The sequence below is a fragment of the Salvelinus alpinus genome, chromosome 3, assembly GCF_045679555.1.
Source record: "Salvelinus alpinus chromosome 3, SLU_Salpinus.1, whole genome shotgun sequence".
NCBI classification, from domain to species: Eukaryota; Metazoa; Chordata; class Actinopteri; order Salmoniformes; family Salmonidae; genus Salvelinus; species Salvelinus alpinus.
Window position 1 is genome coordinate 12,256,473 of NC_092088.1, and position 23,825 is coordinate 12,280,297.

At 46.0% G+C, this 23,825-nt stretch overlaps 1 protein-coding gene across 1 annotated transcript in view; it reads right to left on the reverse strand.

The window, feature by feature from the left end:
* Positions 1-23,825, reverse strand: part of LOC139570030 (voltage-dependent T-type calcium channel subunit alpha-1G-like) — a 253,614-nt gene that overhangs the window by 153,759 nt on the left and 76,030 nt on the right. Inside the window, 5 exon segments of the mRNA XM_071391473.1 lie at positions 390-575; positions 879-1,030; positions 15,197-15,576; positions 15,831-16,761; positions 22,117-22,209. Of these exon segments, the coding sequence (XP_071247574.1) occupies positions 390-575; positions 879-1,030; positions 15,197-15,576; positions 15,831-16,761; positions 22,117-22,209 (1,742 nt within the window).

Genomic DNA, 23,825 nt, shown 5'->3' on the forward strand with positions numbered 1-23,825 from the left:
CTCTCCTCCTCCTTCTCTCCCTTCTCTCCCTTCTTTCCTCCTCTCCTCCTCCTTCTCTCCCTCCTCTCCTCCTCCTTCTCTCCCTCCTCTCCTCCTTCTCTCTCTTCTCTCCTCCTCTCCTCATCCTTCTCTCCCTTCTCTCCTCCTCCTTCTCTCCCTCCTCTCCTCCTCCTTCTCTCCCTCCTTCTCTCCCTCCTCTACTCCTCCTTCTCTCCCTCCTCTCCTCTCCTCCTCCTTCTCTCCCTCCTCTCTTAACTACTCTCCTCCTTCTTTCCATCCTAACTTGAAGACAAGAATGATAAAGGCTGCCCCCCTTATTTCTATAAAAATGTGTTTCAGCTTGTATCCAAATCCCTTTTAATTCCACGTTTGTGCAGGCCCATAGCTACCTGAAGATGAAGATGAAGAGCATGAGTAGCATACAGAAGGTGGCCACGTTGTCCATGGTCTTCATCAGCACCACCAGCTGCCTCTGCAGAGCAGGCATGAAGCGCACGAGCTTCAACACCCGCATCAGCCTGAAGGTACGCAACACAGACAGACCACCGCCCTGCTGACCCACGATCTCCCATACACTGGGGAGAGAGACAGGATGCACAGTCACTGTCAGCTACAGGATCAAACATTCATTGGAAGGAGATACAGTAACTCAAACCTGGGCCTAGAGTGCTGACCTAGGATCAGTTTCACCTTTTAGATCACCTTTTAGATCATAATGAATACCAGGTGGGGGCCTGATCCTAGATTAGCTCTCCTACTGTGAGATGCTTTGTGGATAGGGGCCCTGATCTGAAGAGTGAGGACCTACAGATATTACACAGCCAAAAGTGGCAGTGTGTCATCATTTATAAATGAATTGGTCAATGTGTCTTGCTTACCTGATGACCACTATGACTCCGTCGAAGATGTTGTAAGGGTTTTTGATGTAACCAAACGGCCCATACACCAGCACCTTGAGTAACATCTCCAAGGCAAACAGACTGGTGAACACTATGTTACTGATCTCCAAAGCATTGGTCAGCTCATCAGGCTTGAGAGGGAGGGAGGGAGGGAGGGAGGGAGGGAGGGAGGGAGGGAGGGAGGAGAGGGAGAGAGAGAGAGAGAGAGAGAGAGAGAGAGAGAGAGAGAGAGAGAGAGAGAGAGAGAGAGAGAGAGAGAGAGAGAGAGAGAGAGAGAGAGGGAGAGAGGGAGGGAGGGAGGGAGGGAGGGAGGGAGGGAGGGAGGGAGGGAGGGAGGGAGATGGAGAGAGACAGAGAGAGAGAGAGAGAGAGAGAGAGAGAAAGATGGAGGGAAAGTGATTAGAAGAAAGGGAGAGAGAGACGGAGGGAAAGTGATGAGAAGGGAGAGAGGGAGGGGAGGGGGGAGACGGAGAGAGAGAGAGAGAGAAAGATGGAGGGAAAGTGATGAGAAGACAGGGAGAGAGAGGATATAATGAGAGATAGTTATTTTCAACACACACAAACACATCCACTGATAAAAACCATCAGAGAAGTTTTCTGACACTCCCACAGCTAGATCAAACTCATGCTGTATCATATGGAGTGTGTGTATGTGTGTGTCTGTGTGTGTTGTGTGTGTTGTGGGCTGTGTGTATGAGAAACATGAAAGGCATTTTATATCTGTGCATATGACACATTAATAATATTCCCAGTGTGTACGTGTGTGTGTTTGTGTGGGTGTGTGTGTGTGTGTGTGTGTGTGTGTGTGTGGCTTCCCAGCAAGTACAGGTAAGTCACTCTGACAGGTAGCGTCGTTCTAACACGGCATGCATTGCCAGTAACCATCAGTGTAGATGGAAGTCTCGCTATCTGACCTAAGACAATACAGGTGTGTCTCTCCCTCCCTCTCCAACGCTGTCCCAGGGTGAAAGTGATGCTAAACTCCAGGTCCTCTTCTGTTTCTTCACTAATAAAACCACCAAATCATTCACCACTAGCTCTCACAGTAAAATTAGACGTTCATCCATGTTTATCAAACCACACATTTTAAAGTTGTTGCAAACGTCACATTTTGAAGTATTAAGGTTAAGTTTAGGCATTGACTCTGAATGGTTAAGGTTAGGTATTGACTCTGAATGGTTAAGGTTAGGCATTGACTCTGAATGGTTAAGGTTAGGTATTGACTCTGAATGGTTAAGGTTAGGTATTGACTCTGAATGGTTAAGGTAAGGGTTAAGGTCTGGGAGAGGCTTAATAACTTCTTTAGGGCTAGGCCCCTTTTTTCTCCACCTCCTGTCTGAATGACGTCCCCTAAGTAAACTGCCTGTAGCTCAGGCCCTGAAGCCAGGATATGCATATAACTGGTACCATTATAAAAAAAAAAAATTATGAGAGACTATCCTCTTAGAAATTCAAGAGAAAGGTCATATTGAAAATTAGCTCCCTGGATGCAATTCCTATGGCTTCCACGGGGTGTCAGCAGTCTATGTTCAAGGTTTCAGGCTAATAACTTCAAAAACGAATAAGAAATATACATTTTAGCAGAAGGACACAGTCTTGGAAATTTGTGTTTGCGCGCACTATGAAGACATTACACATCTGCTAAACATCGGTTTCCTATTGAACATACTTCTTTCCGTAAGAAATATTATAGTTTGATTACATTTTAGGGTATCTGAGAAGTAAATAGACATTTATTTTGACTTGTTGAAAGAAAGTTAAGGGGTAGATTTTCGGATTCCTTTCTCTGCATGTTGAACGAGTATATTACTCAAATCGATGGCAGCAAGTAAACATACTTTTTGGAATATAAAGAAGGATTTTAATCTAACAAAACAATACTACATGTTATAGCTGTGACCCTTTGGATGACAAATCAGAGGAAGATATTCAAAAAGTAAGTGAATATTTAATCGTTATTTGTGAATGTATGAAACCTGTGCCGGTGTAAAAATATTTTGATGTGGGGTGCAGTCCTCAAACAATCTCATGGCATGTTTTCGCTGTAAAAGGTACTGTAAATCTGACAGTGCAGTCAGATTAACAAGAATTAAGCTTTCAGACGATATAAGACACTTATAGGTACATAAATATTTAATAATCCATATTATTTATGATCATTTATTTGAATTGCGCGCCCTCCAGTTTCACCGGAAGTTGTCCCGCTAGCGGGACCCCTAGCCCTGCATTCTTCAACACTCATGCACACACACACAGACAGACAGACAACATGGCACTGCATAACTGGCAGTCAGGTACACACAGCACTATTAGATTACATTACAAGATCAAACCTCTACTCTTCATATGATATTCCCTTACATCTAAATAAGAAGGAAATAGCCATCTAGGAGAACAACTAGGGGTGTGTGTGAGAGAGAGTGAGAGAGAGTGAGAGAGAGTGAGAGATGGGGGGGGGGGGGGGGGTTGAGGAGCATCCATTGTTGGTGGAAGTTGCTGTGCTGAAGCTTTTTAGTAGGGCCGTGGGGGCTTACTACATTGGTAGTAAGTGAGAAAGAGAAAAGATACCTTATTAGAAAATTACTTAAGTAAATGTGAAAGTCACCAACTACAATGCTACTTGAGTATTTGGTTTTAAATATTCTTAATTAGCAAAAGTAAATGTAATTGCTAAAATATACGATCAAGTATCAAAAGTACAGTTGAAGTCGGAGGTTTACATATACCTTAGCCAAATTCCTGACATTTAATCAGAGCAAGAATTCACTGTCTTAGGTCAGTTAGGATCACCACTTTATTTTAAGAATGTGAAATGTCATGATAATAGCAGAGAGAATGATTTATTCACATTCCCAGTGGGTCAGAAGTTTACATACACTCAATTAGTATTTGTTAGCATTGCCTTTAAATGGTTGAACTTGGGTCAAACTGTTCAGGTAGCCTTCCACACGCCTTCCACAAGCTTCCCACAATAAGTCGGGTGAATTTTGGCCCATTCCTCCTGACAGAGCTGGTGTAACTGAGTCAGGTTTGTAGGCCTCCTTGCTCGCTCACGCTTTTTCAGTTCTGTCCACAAATGTTCTATAGGATTGAGGTCAGGGCTTTGTGATAGCCACTCCAATACCTTGAATTTGTGTTCCTTAAGAAGAAATTTGCGCAGTGGTTGAAAAACGAGATTTAAGGACTCCAACCTAACGGTATGTAAACTTCTGACTTAAACTGTAAAAGTATTAATATTTAAAAAGTCCTTATATTAAGCAAACCAGATGATAAACTCAGTCATAATTTAGAAATAAAGCATTTGTAGATAGTGAGTCCACCAGATCAGATGACAAGCAATGTTCTCTTGATAAGTGTGTAAATTTGACCATTTTCCTGTCCTGCTAAGCATTTAAAATGTAACAAGTACTTTTGGGTGTCCGGGAAAATGTATCGCCTAAAAAGTACATCATCTTCTTTAGGAATTGTAGTGAAGGAAAAGTTTTCAAAAATATACATACTAAAGTAACATACAGATACCCCAAAAAACTACTTTGCGTTTTTATTTTAATATATGGTCTGTAACAAGAGAAGAAAGAAACAATGAGGACACACACACACAGACAAACACGCACGCACACGCACACATGCACTCACACACACACACTCACACACACACACACACACACTCACACTCACACTCACACTCACACACACACACACTCACACACACAAAATAAACAAATAGCCCCCAGCTGCGTATATTACCCAGCCACACCACCACCCTCTCTCCCCAGAGCATGAAACCTCAGTTTCCTTATTAACAACAGAGAGATGTAAACTGTAAAATAACAGGGTGAGAGAAAGAAAGATGGAGAGCGAGAGAGAAGGAGAGAGAGTGAAAGAAGGTCGGGGGGAAAAATCCCACCATGAGCAAACCGCTGCTGAGAGGAAAGAGGGGACAGGGTGGAGAGAAGAATGACAGTAGAGAAGAGTCAAATAGAGGAAGGAAGAGAGATGGATGGATGCCAAGGGACGGGTGGGAGCGGTTGAAAGGCTAATACCTTCACTCACTGGTTTCCTTTAAAGAACGAGGGAGCGACTCCCTCATGTGAAGAAGAACACTGCCCTCTGATTAAATAAAGCAGCCTGTTTCATATAGTTGGCAGCAGGACAAGTATCCACACACACACACACACACACACACACACACACACACACACACACACACACACACACACACACACACACACACACACACACACACACACACACACACACACACACACACACACACACACACACACACACACACACACACACACACACACACCATAAAAGGCAACGCTCTTACAGTAACTGCGGAGAGAGAGCAGATAAATCTTCCATCCATCTAATCCCTCCTCCCCTCTCCCCCTCCTCCCCTCTCATCCTTCCTCCCCTCCTCCCCTCTCATCCTTCCTCCCCTCTCCCCCTCCTCCCCTCTCATCCTTCCTCCCCTCCTCCCCTCTCATCCTTCCTCCCCTCTTCCCCTACTCCCCTCTCATCCTTCCTCCCCTCTCCCCCTCCTCCCCTCTCATCCTTCCTCCTCTCCTCTCATCCTTCCTCCTCCCCTCTCATCCTTCCTCCTCCACTCTCCCCCTCCTCCCCTCTCATCCTTCCTCCTCCCCTCTCATCCTTCCTCCTCCCCTCTCCCCCTCCCCCCCATCCTTCCTCCACCCCCCCTCCTCCCCTCTCCCCCTCCTCCCATCTCATCCTTCCTCCCCTCCTCCCCTCTCATCCTTCCTCCCCTCTCCCCCTCCTCCCCTCTCATCCTTCCTCCCCTCTCCCCCTCCTCCCCTCTCATCCTTCCTCCCCCTCTCCCCCTCCTCCCCTCTCATCCTTCCTCCTCCCCTCTCCCCCTCCTCCCCTCTCCCCCTCCTCCCCTCTCATCCTTCCTCCACCCCTCCCCCTCATCCCCTCTCCCCCTCTCCCCCTCCTCCCCTCTCATCCTTCCTCCTCCCCTCTCCCCCTCCTCCCCTCTCATCCTTCCTCCTCCCCTCCCCCTCCTCCCCTCTCATCCTTCCTCCTCCCCTCTCATCCTTCCTCCTCCCCTCTCCCCCTCCTCCCCTCTCATCCTTCCTCCTGTCCTAACCTTACTGCGTAAGGAGTTTCAGGAACGGCAAGCTGGGTGTTTCAGGTTGTTTCTGTGTGTGATAAGAAGCAGGGATCAGAGGTCTGGAGTATATCATGTATCTTCAACAACGAGTGCAAAGGCAACAGGCGTAAGGCAACAGGCGTACACGCAAACCACATGTGTGTGTGTGTTTGTGTAACACATTGTGTAAGAGTGGATTCCGTCACACTTTACCTGACCCATTTTTGTATGTTTGTTAGAAACCACATATGTAGAAACCCAATGACTGATGGGCTGGCACAGTAATTCTATAATCATGCATCAGACGATTATGGATGATGAGCATCACAACCTCAAGATTATTATATGATTACAAAATCTCTGTACCAGACACACAATTATCTGTAAGGTCCCTCAGTTGAGGAGTGCATTTTAAAGCACAGATTCAACCACAATGGTTCACAAAGAAGGGCACCTATTGGTAGATGGGTAAAAAAAGCAGATATTGAATATCCCTTTGAGCATGGTGAAGTTATTAATTACACTTTGGAAAGTGTATCAATACACCCACTTACCACAGAGATACAGGCGTCCTTCCTAACTCAGTTGTGGGAGAGGAAGGACACCGCTCAGAGATTTCACCATGAGGCCAATGGTGATTTTAAAACCGTGACAGAGTTTATTGGCTGTGATAGAAGATAACTGAGGATGGATCAACAACATTACTCCACAATACTAACATAAATGACAGAGTGAAAAGAAGGAAGCCTGTACAGAATGAAAATAGACCAAAACATGCATCCTGTTTGCAACAAACATCCTAAAGATTGATTCAATACATCGTTTGACATGTTTCTACTGACTGTTACGGAACTTTTTGACATCTCGTCTGCTTTTAGTGAATGCGCTTCGTGACTTTGGATTGGTTTACCAAACGCGCTAACAAAAGTAGCTATTGATGGACATTACCGAACAAAACGAACATTTCTTGTGGAAGTGGGAGTCCTGGGAGAGCATTCCGACGAAAATCAGCAAAGGTAAGTGAAGATTTATAATGCTATTTATGACTTTTGTTGAATACACAATTTGGCGGGTAACTGTATGGCTTGCTTTTGTGGCTGAACGCTGTTCTCAGATTATTGAATATTGTGCTTTTTCCGTAAAGCTTTTTTGAAATCTGACAAAGGGATTGCATTAAGAACAAGTTTATCTTTAATTCTATGTAAAACATGTATCTTTCATCAAAGTTTATGATGAGTATTTCTGTTATTTGATGTGGCTCTCTGCAATTTCTCCGGATATTTTGGAGGCATTTCTGAACATGGCGCCAATGTAAACTGAGGTTTTTGGATATAAATATTAACTTTATCGAACAAAACATATATGTATTGTGTAACATGAAGTCCTATGAGTGTCATCTGATGAAGGTCATCAAAGGTTAGATATTCATTTTATCTCTATTTCTGCTTTTTGTGACTCCTGTCTTTTGCTGGAAAAATGTCTGTGTTTTTCTGTGATTTTTGCGGTGACCTAACATAATCATTTGTAGTGCTTTCGCTGTAGAGCCTTTTTGAAATCGGACACTGTGGTGGGATTAACAAGAAGTGTATCTTTAAAATGGTGTGAAATACTTGTATGCTTGAGTAATTTTAATTATGAGATTTCTGTTGTTTTGAATTTGGCGCCCTGCACTTTCACTGGCTGTTGTCATATCGATCCCGTTAACGGGATTGCAGCCCTAAGAAGTTAATTCCATTTCATTTCTTTAGATTCTGTGTATTATTAGATATTACTTGTAATATATTACTACACTGTTGGAGCTAGAAACACAAGCATTTCGCTACACCCGCAATAACATCTGCTAAACATGTGTATGTGACAAATAAATGTTGATTTGATTTGAAATTCACATTTCAGCAAGACAATTACCTAAAACATAAGGCCAAATATACACTGGAGTTGCTTACCAAGATGCCATTGAATGTTTCGGAGTGGCCTAGTTCCAGTTTGAGTTAAATCGGCTTGAAAATCTTTGGCAAAATCAGAAAATGTGTCACACCCTGATAAGTTTCACCTGTCCTTGTTATTGCGCCACGCCCCCCAGGTGTCGCTTGTTATCCCTGGTGTATATATCCCTGTATTTCCTGTCTCTCTGTGCCAGTTCGTCTTGTATGTTCCAAGTCAACCAGTCTGTTTTTCCCGTGCTCCTGACGTTTCTATTCTTTTTTACTAGTCCTCCTGGTTTTGACCCTTGCTTGTTTTCTGGACTCTGTGCCCGCCTGCCTGACCATTCTGCCTGCCCTGACCTCGAGCCTGCCTGCCACACTGTACCTCCTGGACTCTGAACTGCTTTTGACCTTTTGCATGTCCACGACCAATCTCTTGCCTACCCCTTTTGGATGTAATAAATATCAAAGACTCAAACCATCTGCCTCCTGTGTCTGCATCTGGGTCTCACCTTGTGCAATTTTAAAATGTCTGTCTAGCATTTTGGGCATAGAATAACGGGCAAATATTTTACAATCCATGTGTGCTAAGCCCTTACAGACTTACCAAGAAAGACTTACAGCTGTAATCACTGCAAAAGGTAATTCTAACATGTATTGACTCAGGGAGTTGACTACTTATCTAAACAAGATATATTAGTGTTTCATTTTCCATTAAAACATTTATTTACAGTAGTTTGTGTAGATCGTTGAAGAAAAATGACAATTACATCAACTTTAATCCACTTTATAACACAACAAAATGTGTAATAGTCAAGGAGTGAGAATACTTCCTGAAGGCACTGTATATACCATATGCAGTGAGTGTACAAAACATTAAGAACACCTTCCTAATATTGAGTTGTACCCCCCCCCTTTTGCCATCAGAACAGACTCAATTCCTCAGGGCATAGACTTATTTTATTAGGATCCCCATTAGCTGTTGCAAAAGCAGCAGCTACTCTTCCTGGGATCCACACAAAACAAGAAACATAATACAGAGTGACATAATACAGAACATCATTAGACAAGAACAGCTCAAGGACAGAACTACATACATTTTTAAAAGGCACACGTAGCCTACATATCAATGCATACACACAAACTATCTAGGTCAAATAGAGGAGAGGCGTTGTGCCGTGAGGTGTTGCTTTATCTGTTTTTTGAAACCAGGTTTGCTGTTTATTTGAGCAATATGAGATGGAAGGAAGTTCCATGCAATAAGGGCTCTATATAATACTGTACGCTTTCTTGAATTTGTTCTGGATTTGAGGACTGTGAAAAGACCCCTGGTGGCATGTCTGGTGGGGTAAGTGTGTGTGTCAGAGCTGTGTGTAAGTTCACTATGCAAACAATTAGGGATTTTCAAAACAATGTTTCTTATAAAAATAAGAAATGATGCAGTCAGTCTCTCCTCAACTCCTAACCAAGAGAGACTGGCATGCATAGTATTAATATTAGCCCTCTGATTACAATGAAGAGCAAAATGTGCCGCTCTGTTCTGGGCCAGCTGCAGCTTAACTAGGTATTTCCTTGCAGCACTGGACCACACGACTGGACAATAATCAAGATTAGACAAAACTAGAGCCTGCAGAACATGCTTTTTGTGTTATAAGCATTCCACAGGGAGGCAACCCCTTGTTGACTCAAATGCTTCCCACAGTCAAGTTGGCTGAATGTCCTTTGGATGGTTCATTCTTGACGCACACGGGAAACTGTTGACGGTGAAAAACCTTGCAGCATATATTTTCTCTTGCCCAATCACCCTGTGAATGACACACACACAATCCATGTCTCAAGGTTTAAAAATCTGTCTTCTCCCCCTTCATCTACATCTATATTCACTGATTGAAGTGGATTTAACAAGTGACATCAATAAGGGATACTGGCTTTCACCTGGATTCACCTGTCAAGAGAGCAGGTGTCCTTAATGTTTTGTACACTCAGTATACAAAACATATATATATTTTTCAACCATTCCACAAATTTCTTCTTAACAAACTATAGTTTTGGCAAGTCGGTTAGGACATCTACTTTGTGCATGACACAAGTCATTTTTCCAACAATTGTTTACAGACAGATTAAGTAAAAATACTTTAAAGTACTACTAATATTACTTTCACTTCACTACATTCCTTTAAGACACTTTTTACTCCATACATTTTCGTCGACACCCAAAAGTACTAGCTACATTTTGAATGCTTAGAAAATAGTCAAACTCAGGCAGTTATCAACCGAACATCCCTGATCACCCCTACTGCCTCTGCCTCACTAAACACAAATGCTTTGCTTGTAAATGATGTCTGAGTGTTGGAGTGTGCCCCTGGCTTTCTGTAAAAAATGAGTGTTCTCTCTCGAACACTCAAACTCTCTCTCTCACTCAAACACACAAACTCTCTCTCTCGAACACTCAAACTCTCTCTCTCACTCAAACACTCAAACTCTCTCTCTCGAACACACAAACTCTCTCTCTCACTCAAACACACAAACTCTCTCTCTCGAACACTCAAACTCTCTCTCTCGAACACTCAAACTCTCTCTCTCACTCAAACACACAAACTCTCTCTCAATACACCGTTGCGATCTCTTCAATCTGCTTTACCACTACATCTGTATGACATATAGTGCATGCGCAGCATATCTGGTGGCGTGCTCCCTTCAGGCTACGGTTTGAGAGAGAGAGAGAGAGAGAGAGAGAGAGAGAGAGAGAGAGAGAGAGAGAGAGAGAAAGAGAGAGAGAGAGAGAGAGAGAGAGAGAGAGAGAGAGAGAGAAAGAGAGAGAGAGAGAGAGAGAGAGAGAGAGAGAGAGAGAGAGAGAGAGAGAGAGAGAGAGAGAGAGAGAGAGAGAGAGAGAGAGAGAGAGAGAGAGAGAGAGAGAGAGAGAGAGAGAGAGAGAGAGAGAGAGAGAGAGAGAATAATAATTGAAAGAGACTGTGTAGATATGAGCTCAGCTTGGGGAGTGAAAGTGTCACAGTAACAGATGTCCTCTAACTCTCCCAGTCTCACAACCCAAAGAGATAAACACTGTACTCAGACCTGCTCAGGATGGGTCATGTCCTCTAACTCTCCCAGTCTCACAACCCAAAGAGATAAACACTGTACTCAGACCTGCTCAGGATGGGTCATGTCCTCTAACTCTCCCAGTCTCACAACCCAAAGAGATAAACACTGTCCTCAGACCTGCTCAGGATGGGTCATGTCCTCTAACTCTCCCAGTCTCACAACCCAAAGAGATAAACGCTGTACTCAGACCTGCTCAGGATGGGCCATGTCCTCTAACTCTCCCAGTCTCACAACCTAAAGAGATAAACACTGTCCTCAGACCTGCTCAGGATGGGTCATGTCCTCTAACTCTCCCAGTCTAACAACCCAAAGAGATAAACGCTGTACTCAGACCTGCTCAGGATGGGTCATGTCCTCTAACTCTCCCAGTCTCACAACCCAAAGAGATAAACACTGTACTCAGACCTGCTCAGGATGGGTCATGTCCTCTAACTCTCCCAGTCTCACAACCCAAAGTGATAAGCACTGTCCTCAGACCTGCTCAGGATGGGCCATGTCCTCTAACTCTCCCAGTCTCACAACCCAAAGTGATAAGCACTGTACTCAGACCTGCTCAGGATGGGTCATGTCCTCTAACTCTCCCAGTCTCACAACCCAAAGAGATAAACGCTGTCCTCAGACCTGTTCAGGATGGGCCATGTCCTCTAACTCTCCCAGTCTCACAACCCAAAGTGATAAGCACTGTCCTCAGACCTGCTCAGGATGGGTCATGTCCTTTAACTCTCCCAGTCTCACAACCCAAAGAGATAAACACTGTACTCAGACCTGCTCAGGATGGGTCATGTCCTCTAACTCTCCCAGTCTCACAACCCAAAGAGATAAACACTGTCCTCAGACCTGCTCAGGATGGGTCATGTCCTCTAACTCTCCCAGTCTCACAACCCAAAGAGATAAACACTGTACTCAGACCTGCTCAGGATGGGTCATGTCCTCTAACTCTCCCAGTCTCACAACCCAAAGAGATAAACGCTGCCCTCAGACCTGCTCAGGATGGGTCATGTCCTCTAACTCTCCCAGTCTAACAACCCAAAGAGATAAACGCTGTACTCAGACCTGCTCAGGATGGGTCATGTCCTCTAACTCTCCCAGTCTCACAACCCAAAGAGATAAACACTGTACTCAGACCTGCTCAGGATGGGTCATGTCCTCTAACTCTCCCAGTCTCACAACCCAAAGTGATAAGCACTGTCCTCAGACCTGCTCAGGATGGGCCATGTCCTCTAACTCTCCCAGTCTCACAACCCAAAGTGATAAGCACTGTACTCAGACCTGCTCAGGATGGGTCATGTCCTCTAACTCTCCCAGTCTCACAACCCAAAGAGATAAACGCTGTCCTCAGACCTGTTCAGGATGGGCCATGTCCTCTAACTCTCCCAGTCTCACAACCCAAAGTGATAAGCACTGTCCTCAGACCTGCTCAGGATGGGTCATGTCCTTTAACTCTCCCAGTCTCACAACCCAAAGAGATAAACACTGTACTCAGACCTGCTCAGGATGGGTCATGTCCTCTAACTCTCCCAGTCTCACAACCCAAAGAGATAAACACTGTCCTCAGACCTGCTCAGGATGGGTCATGTCCTCTAACTCTCCCAGTCTCACAACCCAAAGAGATAAACACTGTACTCAGACCTGCTCAGGATGGGTCATGTCCTCTAACTCTCCCAGTCTCACAACCCAAAGAGATAAACGCTGCCCTCAGACCTGCTCAGGATGGGTCATGTCCTCTAACTCTCCCAGTCTCACAACCCAAAGTGATAAACACTGTCCTCAGACCTGCTCAGGATGGGTCATGTCCTCTAACTCTCCCAGTCTCACAACCCAAAGAGATAAACACTGTACTCAGACCTGCTCAGGATGGGTCATGTCCTCTAACTCTCCCAGTCTCACAACCCAAAGAGATAAACACTGTACTCAGACCTGCTCAGGATGGGTCATGTCCTCTAACTCTCCCAGTCTCACAACCCAAAGAGATAAACACTGTACTCAGACCTGCTCAGGATGGGTCATGTCCTCTAACTCTCCCAGTCTCACAACCCAAAGAGATAAACACTGTACTCAGACCTGCTCAGGATGGGTCATGTCCTCTAACTCTCCCAGTCTCACAACCCAAAGAGATAAACACTGTACTCAGACCTGCTCAGGATGGGTCATGTCCTCTAACTCTCCCAGTCTCACAACCCAAAGAGATAAACACTGTCCTCAGACCTGCTCAGGATGGGTCATGTCCTCTAACTCTCCCAGTCTCACAACCCAAAGAGATAAACGCTGTACTCAGACCTGCTCAGGATGGGCCATGTCCTCTAACTCTCCCAGTCTCACAACCCAAAGAGATAAACGCTGTACTCAGACCTGCTCAGGATGGGTCATGTCCTCTAACTCTCCCAGTCTCACAACCCAAAGAGATAAACGCTGCCCTCAGACCTGCTCAGGATGGGTCATGTCCTCTAACTCTCCCAGTCTCACAACCCAAAGTGATAAACACTGTCCTCAGACCTGCTCAGGATGGGTCATGTCCTCTAACTCTCCCAGTCTCACAACCCAAAGAGATAAACGCTGTACTCAGACCTGCTCAGGATGGGTCATGTCCTCTAACTCTCCCAGTCTCACAACCCAAAGAGATAAACACTGTACTCAGACCTGCTCAGGATGGGCCATGTCCTCTAACTCTCCCAGTCTCACAACCCAAAGAGATAAACGCTGTACTCAGACCTGCTCAGGATGGGTCATGTCCTCTAACTCTCCCAGTCTCACAACCCAAAGAGATAAACGCTGTACTCAGACCTGCTCAGGATGGGTCCCTGAAGATGCATCTTCTATGTGTGTCTTTAAAAGTAGCATTTGGCCATTTTGTGTCCCACCTAACAGGACTGATTGTTGAACTGCTCCATAACTATATAATACTACTTCAACCTTTTTGAATAATATTTACCATAGTAACGAGAAATATACACACAGCTCGCTCCATGAGAGAGAGAGAGAATTCACAAAATGGGACAAGCACCAAATTGAGACTATGCATGCAGAATTCTGCTAAAATATCATCAGTGTACAACATAAAACACCAAATAATGCATAGCAGAATTAGGCCGATAACCGCTAATGATCATATCCAGAAAAGAGACGTTAAATTGTACAATCAATCAAATGTATTTACAACCACCTAAAAGGAAGCGATTCCCAAACCTTCCATAACAAAGCCATCACCTACAGAGAGATGAACCTGGAGAAGAGTCCCCTAAGCAAGCTGGTCCTGGGGATCTGTTCACAAACACAAACAGACCCCACAGAGCCCCAGGACAACAGCACAATTAGACCCAACCAAATCATGAGAAAATAAAAAGATAATTACTTGACACATTAGAAAGAGTTAACAAAAAAATAGAGCAAACTAGAATGCTATTTGGCCCTAAACAAAGAGTACAAAGTGGCAGAATACCTGACCACTGTGACTGACCCAAACTTAAGGATCTTGATAAACTCACATATCTATTGGGTGAAATACCACAGCAGCAAGATGTGTGACCTGTTGCCACAAGAAAAGGGCAACCAGTGAAGAACAAACACCATTGTAAATACAACCCATATTGATGTTTATTTATTTTCCCTTTTGTACTTCTGTAGTTAACTACTTGCACATAATGTGAAATGTCTTTATTATTTTGGAACTTTTGTGAATGTAATGTTTACTGTTTTTTTTGTTGTTGTTAATTTCACTTTTGTTTATTATCTATTTCACTTCCTTTGGCAATGTAAACGTATGTTTCCCATGCCAATAAAGCCCTGGATTTCAGATGTTTCGGGGCCTTCCTAACCCTTTACACACAGACACACACACACACACGCTCTCCTGCACTTCACATGGCCACAAATATGCTCCTATAAACAAGACAGTCCAGAGTTGAAATGCTCTGAGGATTGAGAAAAAAGGGAATTTCTCTTCGGCCTTCAGGGAATGAAGTTGAGTAAAGGCCAAGAGAGGTTCACTGCACACGGCTACACACAGTCTGAACCCCTGACCTGACAGGGAATAGTCCTCAGAATACAGATTGGCTTGTCCAATCCCAACCTACCCCAGTCCTACACCAACACACACACACACACACACACACAATCCTACACAAGATATACTGTACAAACAACAAAATCACACTCACCTGTTCGTGGAACTCGATCCCCATACTCAGTGTATTAATCAGAATGGCGATCATGATTCCTCTTCCAAAATACTTGCTGTCCACTATCTTCCTAAAGGTATCACACACCAGCCTCCAGGCCCGGACCACTCTCCCCACCGTGCTACCCAGCTTTCGCTGCCTCTTCCCGGGCTGACGGCTGTCCCGACGGTCCCTGTGGTGGAGGTCCTGGGTGAACTCGTAGAAGCCCTCGCTGTCGGATTCCCCGGGGGTCTCGTTTCCGTCTGTGCCTTCTGACTCCCCTGACAGAGCCTTGACACAGTAGGGGCACGACTCAGGGTCAAAGGTGAACGAGGGGTCCAGGGTTCCGATGGCACTCAGGTCATGTCGTGAGAGCTGGGCTGGAGGGAGGAAGGGATGGACGGTGACGATGAAAGGAAGGAGGGATGGAGAAGAAAAACTGTCATAGTTCCAGATTAATCACATCAGCACATTTGTTGATATTTGCATGTCAGAAAAAGCAATGTTCCCTTTTACTCCCTATATCATCACAGTCACAGCATGACTTCAATTAAAACAAGACAAAAACAGCAGTCGAACCACACCTCTAAGTTCTGTCTTTCTCACATTGGTTTGAGTGTGTTTAATGGCTTACCTGTGGGTGTGTGGGTGTCTAACACACTCGGCGGTCCTCTCACCAGGGGTAGAGAGGATATATTGAGGTTTATATTACTAATGGTACTAGCTGGAACACTGCCACTTCCAAACTCCATTAGTGTGCTGGGCTGTAGGGTGGGGTAGTTTTTAGGTCTGGGACCAGCGAACGGTACTGAGTTCCTCTTCATAGGCCTGGACATGGGCGTAGGGGCCAGGGAGATGGGGCTAGTGGTAGGGGCGAGGAGTGTGGGGGTGCTGGGCTCCAGGTGGCATTCTGTGTGTAATGTACTCCGCACTGATGACGAGTTGCCTTTGCCGGTTCCCGGAGCGGGATTGGCCGGTGACACCGGGTTTGCCAAGTTCAGGTCAGAGGTCGGCAACGGAAGAGGACCCAGCATGAGACGTCCAGTGCCCCCGTTGTTGCTATGGGAACCCATCTCCACTTCCCCCCCTCCTCCCCCGACCCCCGCCACCCCTCTCCCCCCTAGTCTCCCTCGCACACTCCCGTTCAGTAAGTGATAATGATGATGATGATGGTGATGTTGGTGAACCAAGTAATGAACGGACATAGACCCTTTTGTGGAGACCACAGAACCCTGTCTCGAAGTCTTCCTCCTCTTTCTCTGGCTCCCCCGTTCCCTCTCTCTCTCCAGGGCAGGAGGAGAGGCTGCGATGTTCATCCCAGCACGGCGCATCACGGCCCGGCAGACATGGGCCACCTGCCTGAACCCATTGCGGATGACGTGGACCAGGAGTTTGAGCAGCTCGTCGTAGCAGGAGCCCGGCTCGGAGAAGGAGGCCAGGGTACTAGCGTTGGACAGGAAACGGACGCGCTGTTCCCTCATCAGCTGGCTCTCCCTCTGCTTGGTCTCACTGAACTGGGTGGCGATGACGACCAGACACAGGTTGATCATGAAGAACGAGCCAATCTGGAGAGGGACAACCAGAAACAAACACAAAGTTAGGAGAGGGACAACCAGAAACACACACAGAGTTAGGAGAGGGACAACCAGAAACACACACAGAGTTAGTATCTAGAAAGAGTCCTGCACATTTTTTTACATGTATTTTATCTGCACTGTTTGTCATTCTTTTTTTGTGCTAATAAAGAAAAAAAACTATACTTAACTATAAATAGTCAATCTGAAGAGGGACAACCATAACCACACAGAGTTAGGGGTTGTCACTAGTTGCCGCAAAGTCAAAATTGGCTCTATTGTAAAAATTCATGAAAACAAAAATGTGCTTGTTTGTCTTAATTTAAGGTTAGGGCTAGACCCAAGGTTAGCAGTGTGGTTAAGCTTAGTGTTAAGGTTAAGGTTTCAAATCAGATTATAAGAAGAGAAGTGTGACAACCAGAAACACACACAGAGTTAAGAGAGGGACAACCACAAACACACAGAGTTAAAATCTTGAGAAAGAGTCAATCTAGAGAGGGACAACCAGATACACACAATTAGGATAGGGACAATCCAAAACACACACAGAGTTAGGGAAGGGACAACCAGAATACACACAGAGTTAGGATAGGGACAATCCGAAACACACACAGAGTTGGGAGAGGGACAACCAGAATACACACAGAGTTAGGATAGGGACAATCCGAAACACACATAGAGTTGGGAGAGGGACAACCAGAATACACACAGAGTTAGGATAGGGACAATCCGAAACACACATAGAGTTGGGAGAGGGACAACCAGAATACACACAGAGTTAGGATAGGGACAATCCGAAACACACATAGAGTTGGGAGAGGGACAACCAGAATACACACACAGAGTTAGGATAGGGACAATCCGAAACACACACAGAGTTAGTAGAGGGACAATCCGAAACACACACAGAGTTGGGAGAGGGACAACCAGAATACACACAGAGTTAGGATAGGGACAATCCGAAACACACATCAAATCAAATCAAATCAAATCAAATCAAATTTTATTAGTCACATACACATGGTTAGCAGATGTTAATGCGAGTGTAGCGAAATGCTTGTGCTTCTAGTTCCGACAATGCAGTAATAACCAACAAGTAATCTAACCTAACAATTCCACAACTACTACCTTATACACACACACAAGTGTAAAGGGATAAAGAATATGTACATAAAGATATATGAATGAGTGGTGGTACAGAACGGCATGGCAAGATGCAGTAGATGGTATAGAGTACGGTATATACATATGAGATGAGTACTGTAGGGTATGTAAACATAAAGTGGCATAGTTTAAAGTGGCTAGTGGTACATGTATTACATAAAGATGGCAAGATGCAGTAGATGATATAGAGTACAGTATATACATATGAGATGGGTAATGTAGGGTATGTAAACATTATATTAAGTGGCATTGTTTAAAGTGGCTAGTGGTACATTTTTACATAATTTCCATCAATTCCCATTTTTAAAGTGGCTGGAGTTGAGTCAGTATGTTGGCAGCGGCCGCTAAATGTTAGTGGTGGCTGTTTAACAGTCTGATGGCCTTGAGATAGAAGCTGTTTTTCAGTCTCTCGGTCCCTGCTTTGATGCACCTGTACTGACCTCGCCTTCTGGATGATAGCGGGGTGAACAGGCAGTGGCTTGGGTGGTTGTTGTCCTTGATGATCTTTATGGCCTTCCTGTGACATCGGGTGGTGTAGGTGTCCTGGAGGGCAGGTAGTTTGCCCCCGGTGATGCGTTCTGCAGACCTCACTACCCTCTGGAGAGCCTTACGGTTGTGGGCGGAGCAGTTGCCGTACCAGGCGGTGATACAGCCCGACAGGATGCTCTCGATTGTGCATCTGTAGAAGTTTGTGAGTGCTTTTGGTGACAAGCCGAATTTCTTCAGCCTCCTGAGGTTGAAGAGGCGCTGCTGCGCCTTCTTCACAACGCTGTCTGTGTGGGTGGACCAATTCAGTTTGTCCGTGATGTGTACACCGAGGAACTTAAAACTTTCCACCTTCTCCACTACTGACCCGTCGATGTGGATAGGGGGGTGCTCCCTCTGCTGTTTCCTGAAGTCCACAATCATCTCCTTTGTTTTGTTGACGTTGAGTGTGAGGTTATTTTCCTGACACCACACTCCGAGGGCCCTCACCTCCTCCCTGTAGGCCGTCTCGTCGTTGTTGGTAATCAAGCCTACCACTGTAGTGTCATCCGCAAACTTGATGATTGAGTTGGAGGCGTGCATGGCCACGCAGTCGTGGGTGAACAGGGAGTACAGGAGAGGGCTCAGAACGCACCCTTGTGGGGCCCCAGTGTTGAGGATCAGCGGGGTGGAGATGTTGTTACCTACCCTCACCACCTGGGGGCGGCCCGTCAGGAAGTCCAGGACCCAGTTGCACAGGGCGGGGTCGAGACCCAGGGTCTCGAGCTTGATGACGAGTTTGGAGGGTACTATGGTGTTAAATGCTGAGCTGTAATCGATGAACAGCATTCTCACATGGGTATTCCTCTTGTCCAGATGGGTTAGGGCAGTGTGCAGTGTGGTTGCGATTGCGTCGTCTGTGGACCTATTGGGTCGGTAAGCAAATTGGAGTGGGTCTAGGGTGTCCGGTAGGGTGGAGGTGATATGGTCCTTGACTAGTCTCTCAAAGCACTTCATGATGACGGAAGTGAGTGCTACGGGGCGGTAGTCGTTTAGCTCAGTTACCTTAGCTTTCTTGGGAACAGGAACAATGGTGGCCCTCTTGAAGCATGTGGGAACAGCAGACTGGGATAAGGATTGATTGAATATGTCCGTAAACACACCAGCCAGCTGGTCTGCGCATGCTCTGAGGACGCGGCTGGGAATGCCGTCTGGGCCTGCAGCCTTGCGAGGGTTAACACGTTTAAATGTTTTACTCACCTCGGCTGCAGTGAAGGAGAGCCCGCAGGTTTTGGTAGGGGGCCGTGTCAGTGGCACTGTATTGTCCTCAAAGCGGGCAAAAAAGTTGTTTAGCCTGTCTGGGAGCAAGACATCCTGGTCCGCGACGGGGCTGGTTTTCTTTTTGTAATCCGTGATTGACTGTAGACCCTGCCACATACCTCTTGTGTCTGAGCTGTTGAATTGCGACTCGATTTTGTCTCTGTACTGGGACTTAGCCTGTTTGATTGCCTTGCGGAGAGAATAGCTACACTGTTTGTATTCGGTCATGCTTCCGGTCACCTTGCCCTGGTTAAAAGCAGTGGTTCGCGCTTTCAGTTTCACGCGAATGCTGCCGTCAATCCACGGTTTCTGGTTTGGGAATGTTTTAATCGTTGCTGTGGGTACGACATCGTCAATGCACTTCCTAATGAACTCGCTCACCGAATCAGCATATTCGTCAATATTGTTGTTGGACGCAATGCGGAACATATTCCAATCCGCGTGATCGAAGCAGTCTTGAAGCGTGGATTCAGATTGGTCGGACCAGCGTTGAACAGACCTGAGCGCGGGAGCTTGTTGTTTGAGTTTCTGTTTGTAGGCTGGAATCAACAAAATGGAGTCGTGGTCAGCTTTTCCGAAAGGGGGGCGGGGGAGGGCCTTATATGCGTCGCGGAAATTAGTATAACAATGATCTAGGGTTTTTCCAGCCCTGGTAGCACAATCGATATGCTGATAGAATTTAGGGAGTTTTGTTTTTAGATTAGCCTTGTTAAAATCCCCAGCTACGATGAATGCAGCCTCAGGGTGTGTGGTTTCCAGTTTACAAAGAGTCAGATAAAGTTCGTTCAGGGCCATCGATGTGTCTGCTTGGGGGGGAATATATACGGCTGTGATTATGATTGAAGAGAATTCCCTTGGTAGATAATGCGGTCGACATTTGATTGTGAGGAGTTCTAGATCAGGTGAACAGAATGACTTGAGTTCCTGTGTGTTGTTATGATGATCACACCACGTCTCGTTAATCATAAGGCATACCCCCCCGCCCCTCTTCTTACCGGAAAGATGTTTGTTTCTGTCGGCGCGATGCATGAAGAAACCAGCTGGCTGCACCGACTCCGTTAGCGTCTCTTGAGTTAGCCATGTTTCCGTGAAGCAGAGCACGTTGCAATCCCTGATGTCTTTCTGGAATGCTACCCGTGCTCGGATTTCGTCAACCTTATTGTCAAGAGACTGGACATTGGCGAGTAGTATGCTAGGGAGTGGAGCGCGATGTGCCCGTCTCCGAAGCCTGACCACGAGACCGCCTCGTTTGCCCCTTTTTCGGCGTCGCACAGGGTCGCCGGCTGGGATCAGATCCATTGTATTGGGTGGAAGGCAAAACACTGGATCCGTTTCGGAAAGTCATATTCCTGGTAGGAACGATGATGAGTTGACGTTAATCGTATATTCAGTAGTTCCTCCCGACTGTATGTAATGAAACCTAAGATTACCTGGGGTACCGATGTAAGAAATAACACATAAAAAAACAAAATACTGCATATTTTCCAAGGAACGCGAAGCGAGGCGGCCATCTCTTTTCGGCGCCGGAAGTTGGGAGAGTTGGGAGAGGGACAACCAGAATACACACAGTGTTAGGATAGGGACAATCCGAAACACACATAGAGTTGGGAGAGGGACAACCAGAATACACACAGAGTTAGGATAGGGACAATCCGAAACACACACAGAGTTAGGAGAGGGACAATCCGAAACACACACAGAGTTGGGAGAGGGACAATCCGAAACACACACAGAGTTGGGAGAGGGACAATCCGAAACACACACAGAGTTGGGAGAGGGACTACCAGAACAAACACAGTTGGAGTCCCTCCCAATCCACTTTAGGGAGTTTTTTCAGCTACATCTCATCTCCACTGTGAGTTTAACATACAAATAACAGACAGTCCCCCAGGTTAGTTACCGGCTAGCCTCCCAGCCTCTGAGAACCAGCTTCCCCAGCTCTGTGAACCAGCTCTCCCAGGTTAGTTACCGGCTAGCCTCCCAGCGTCTGTGAAGGTTTGCTTGATGAGATAATACTGTACTCTTTCACCAGGCTGTGTACTGTGTAGTGGTGAGGGAGTTTCAGACTGAACAGCTGATGGTGTTCTGAGACATGTTTATGGAAGCAAACGTCTCTTTACATAAGGGCCTTGGAGGGCATTCAGGAGTCAGACGTTTACTAGGTGTTTGAATAAGTAGCTATGCCTAGGGCAATGAATTCTGCTAAACACATACACACACACACACACACACACACACACACACACACACACACACACACACACACACACACACACACACACACACACACACACACACACACACACACACACACACACACACACACACACAGACACAGACACACATAGACACAGGCACAGACACACACACACACACACACACACACACTCGTCTTACGATGATGAGGAGGATGAAGTAGATGAAGTTGTAGAAGGAGTGAGAATCCATCACAAAGTACATGATGTCCACCCAGCCCTCCAGAGTGATCACCTAGACACAGAGAGAGAGAGAGGGGGGAGAGAGAGATAGAGACACAGAGAGAGAGAGAGAGAGAGAGGGGAGAGAGAGAGACACAGAGAGAGAGGAGGGGAGAGAGAGAGAGGAGGGGGAGAGAGAGAGACAGAGACACAGAGAGAAAGGAGGGGAGAGAGAGAGAGACAGAGACACAGAGAGAGGAGGGGGACATGGAGAGGAAGGGGAGAGAGAGAGGAGGGGAGAGAGAGAGAGGAGGGGGAGAGAGAGAGACAGAGACACAGAGAGAGAGGAGGGGAGAGAGAGAGACAGAGACACAGAGAGAGAGGAGGGGACATGGAGAGGAAGGGGAGAGAGATAGAGAGAGAGAGGAGGGGAGAGAGAGAGGAGGGGGACATGGAGAGGAAGGGGAGAGAGAGAGGAGGGGAGAGAGAGAGGAGGGGGACATGGAGAGGAAGGGGAGAGAGAGAGAGAGAGGAGGGGAGAGAGAGAGAGAGAACGGGGGGAGAGAGAGGAGGGGGAGAGAGAGAGAGAGAGGAGGGGAGAGAAAGAGAGGAGGGGGAGAGAGAAAGAGAGGAGGGGGACATGGAGGGGAGAGAGAGAGAGAGAGGAGGGGAGAGAGAGAGAGAGAGAGAGAGAGAGAGAGAGAGAGAGAGAGAGAGAGAGAGAGAGAGAGAGAGAGAGAGAGAGGAGGGGAGAGAGAGGAGGGGAGAGAGAGAGAGAGGAGGGGAGAGAGAGAGAGCAACAGAATCACAGACAGTATGTCAGACATTTTGATTTCCAACCCCTCCCCAGTGCAACATTCACAGAACACTCCACCTCTGTCTTTTTCTCTCTCCGTTTGAGGTTCACCCTGATACCACAGAACACAGCACAGCTGACAGTAAATTATGATGTGAAATCCTCTAATGAAACAGTCTGCAAAGTCTGTAAAGACACCACTGTAACACAGGGACAAATTAAAACTCGAACAAAGGCCCTGCGATTAATAGGCTGATAAGAGAGTCAATGACGGAGATGAAATTAAGAACTTCACTTTGCTTCCATCACCATAATTGTTGCTTCTCTCTTAATCTACCAAACCCTATTCCTTAGACGCGGCAGCAGGACAACCAATGTCCCTCTCTGTCACTGTCTGCGGCAGGTAGCCTAGTGGTTAGGGTGTTGGGCCAGTAACTGAAAGTTTGCTAGATCAAGTCCCTCAGCTGACAAGGTAAACATCTGTTGTTCTGCCCCTGAACAAGGCAGTAAACCTACTGTTCCTAGGCCGTCATTGAACATAAGAATTTGTTTCTGAAGGTAACTGAATTGTCTAGTTAATTAAAGTTTAAATAAAAAAATACATCCTAGGCAGGACAACAGTTATATGAAAGTGGGATCAGTCAAGTGGTCAACTGTTTCGGCGTACTTAAAAACTAAAACGAAGACAGAGATAAAAACACATTTACGACGAAGCTTCAAAGGGTACATTTAAAGAAGATCTAGAGTAAAATACATTTCCAAAGATCAGCTGTCTCTAACCTCGGTGCCAAATATTAAAGTACCAACGTAATGCCATCTTCCTGAGACCCTTCTGAAGTACTGCCAGCCTGGACCTTTAAATGCTTTCGTTTTAAACGGGTCAACACGATTGA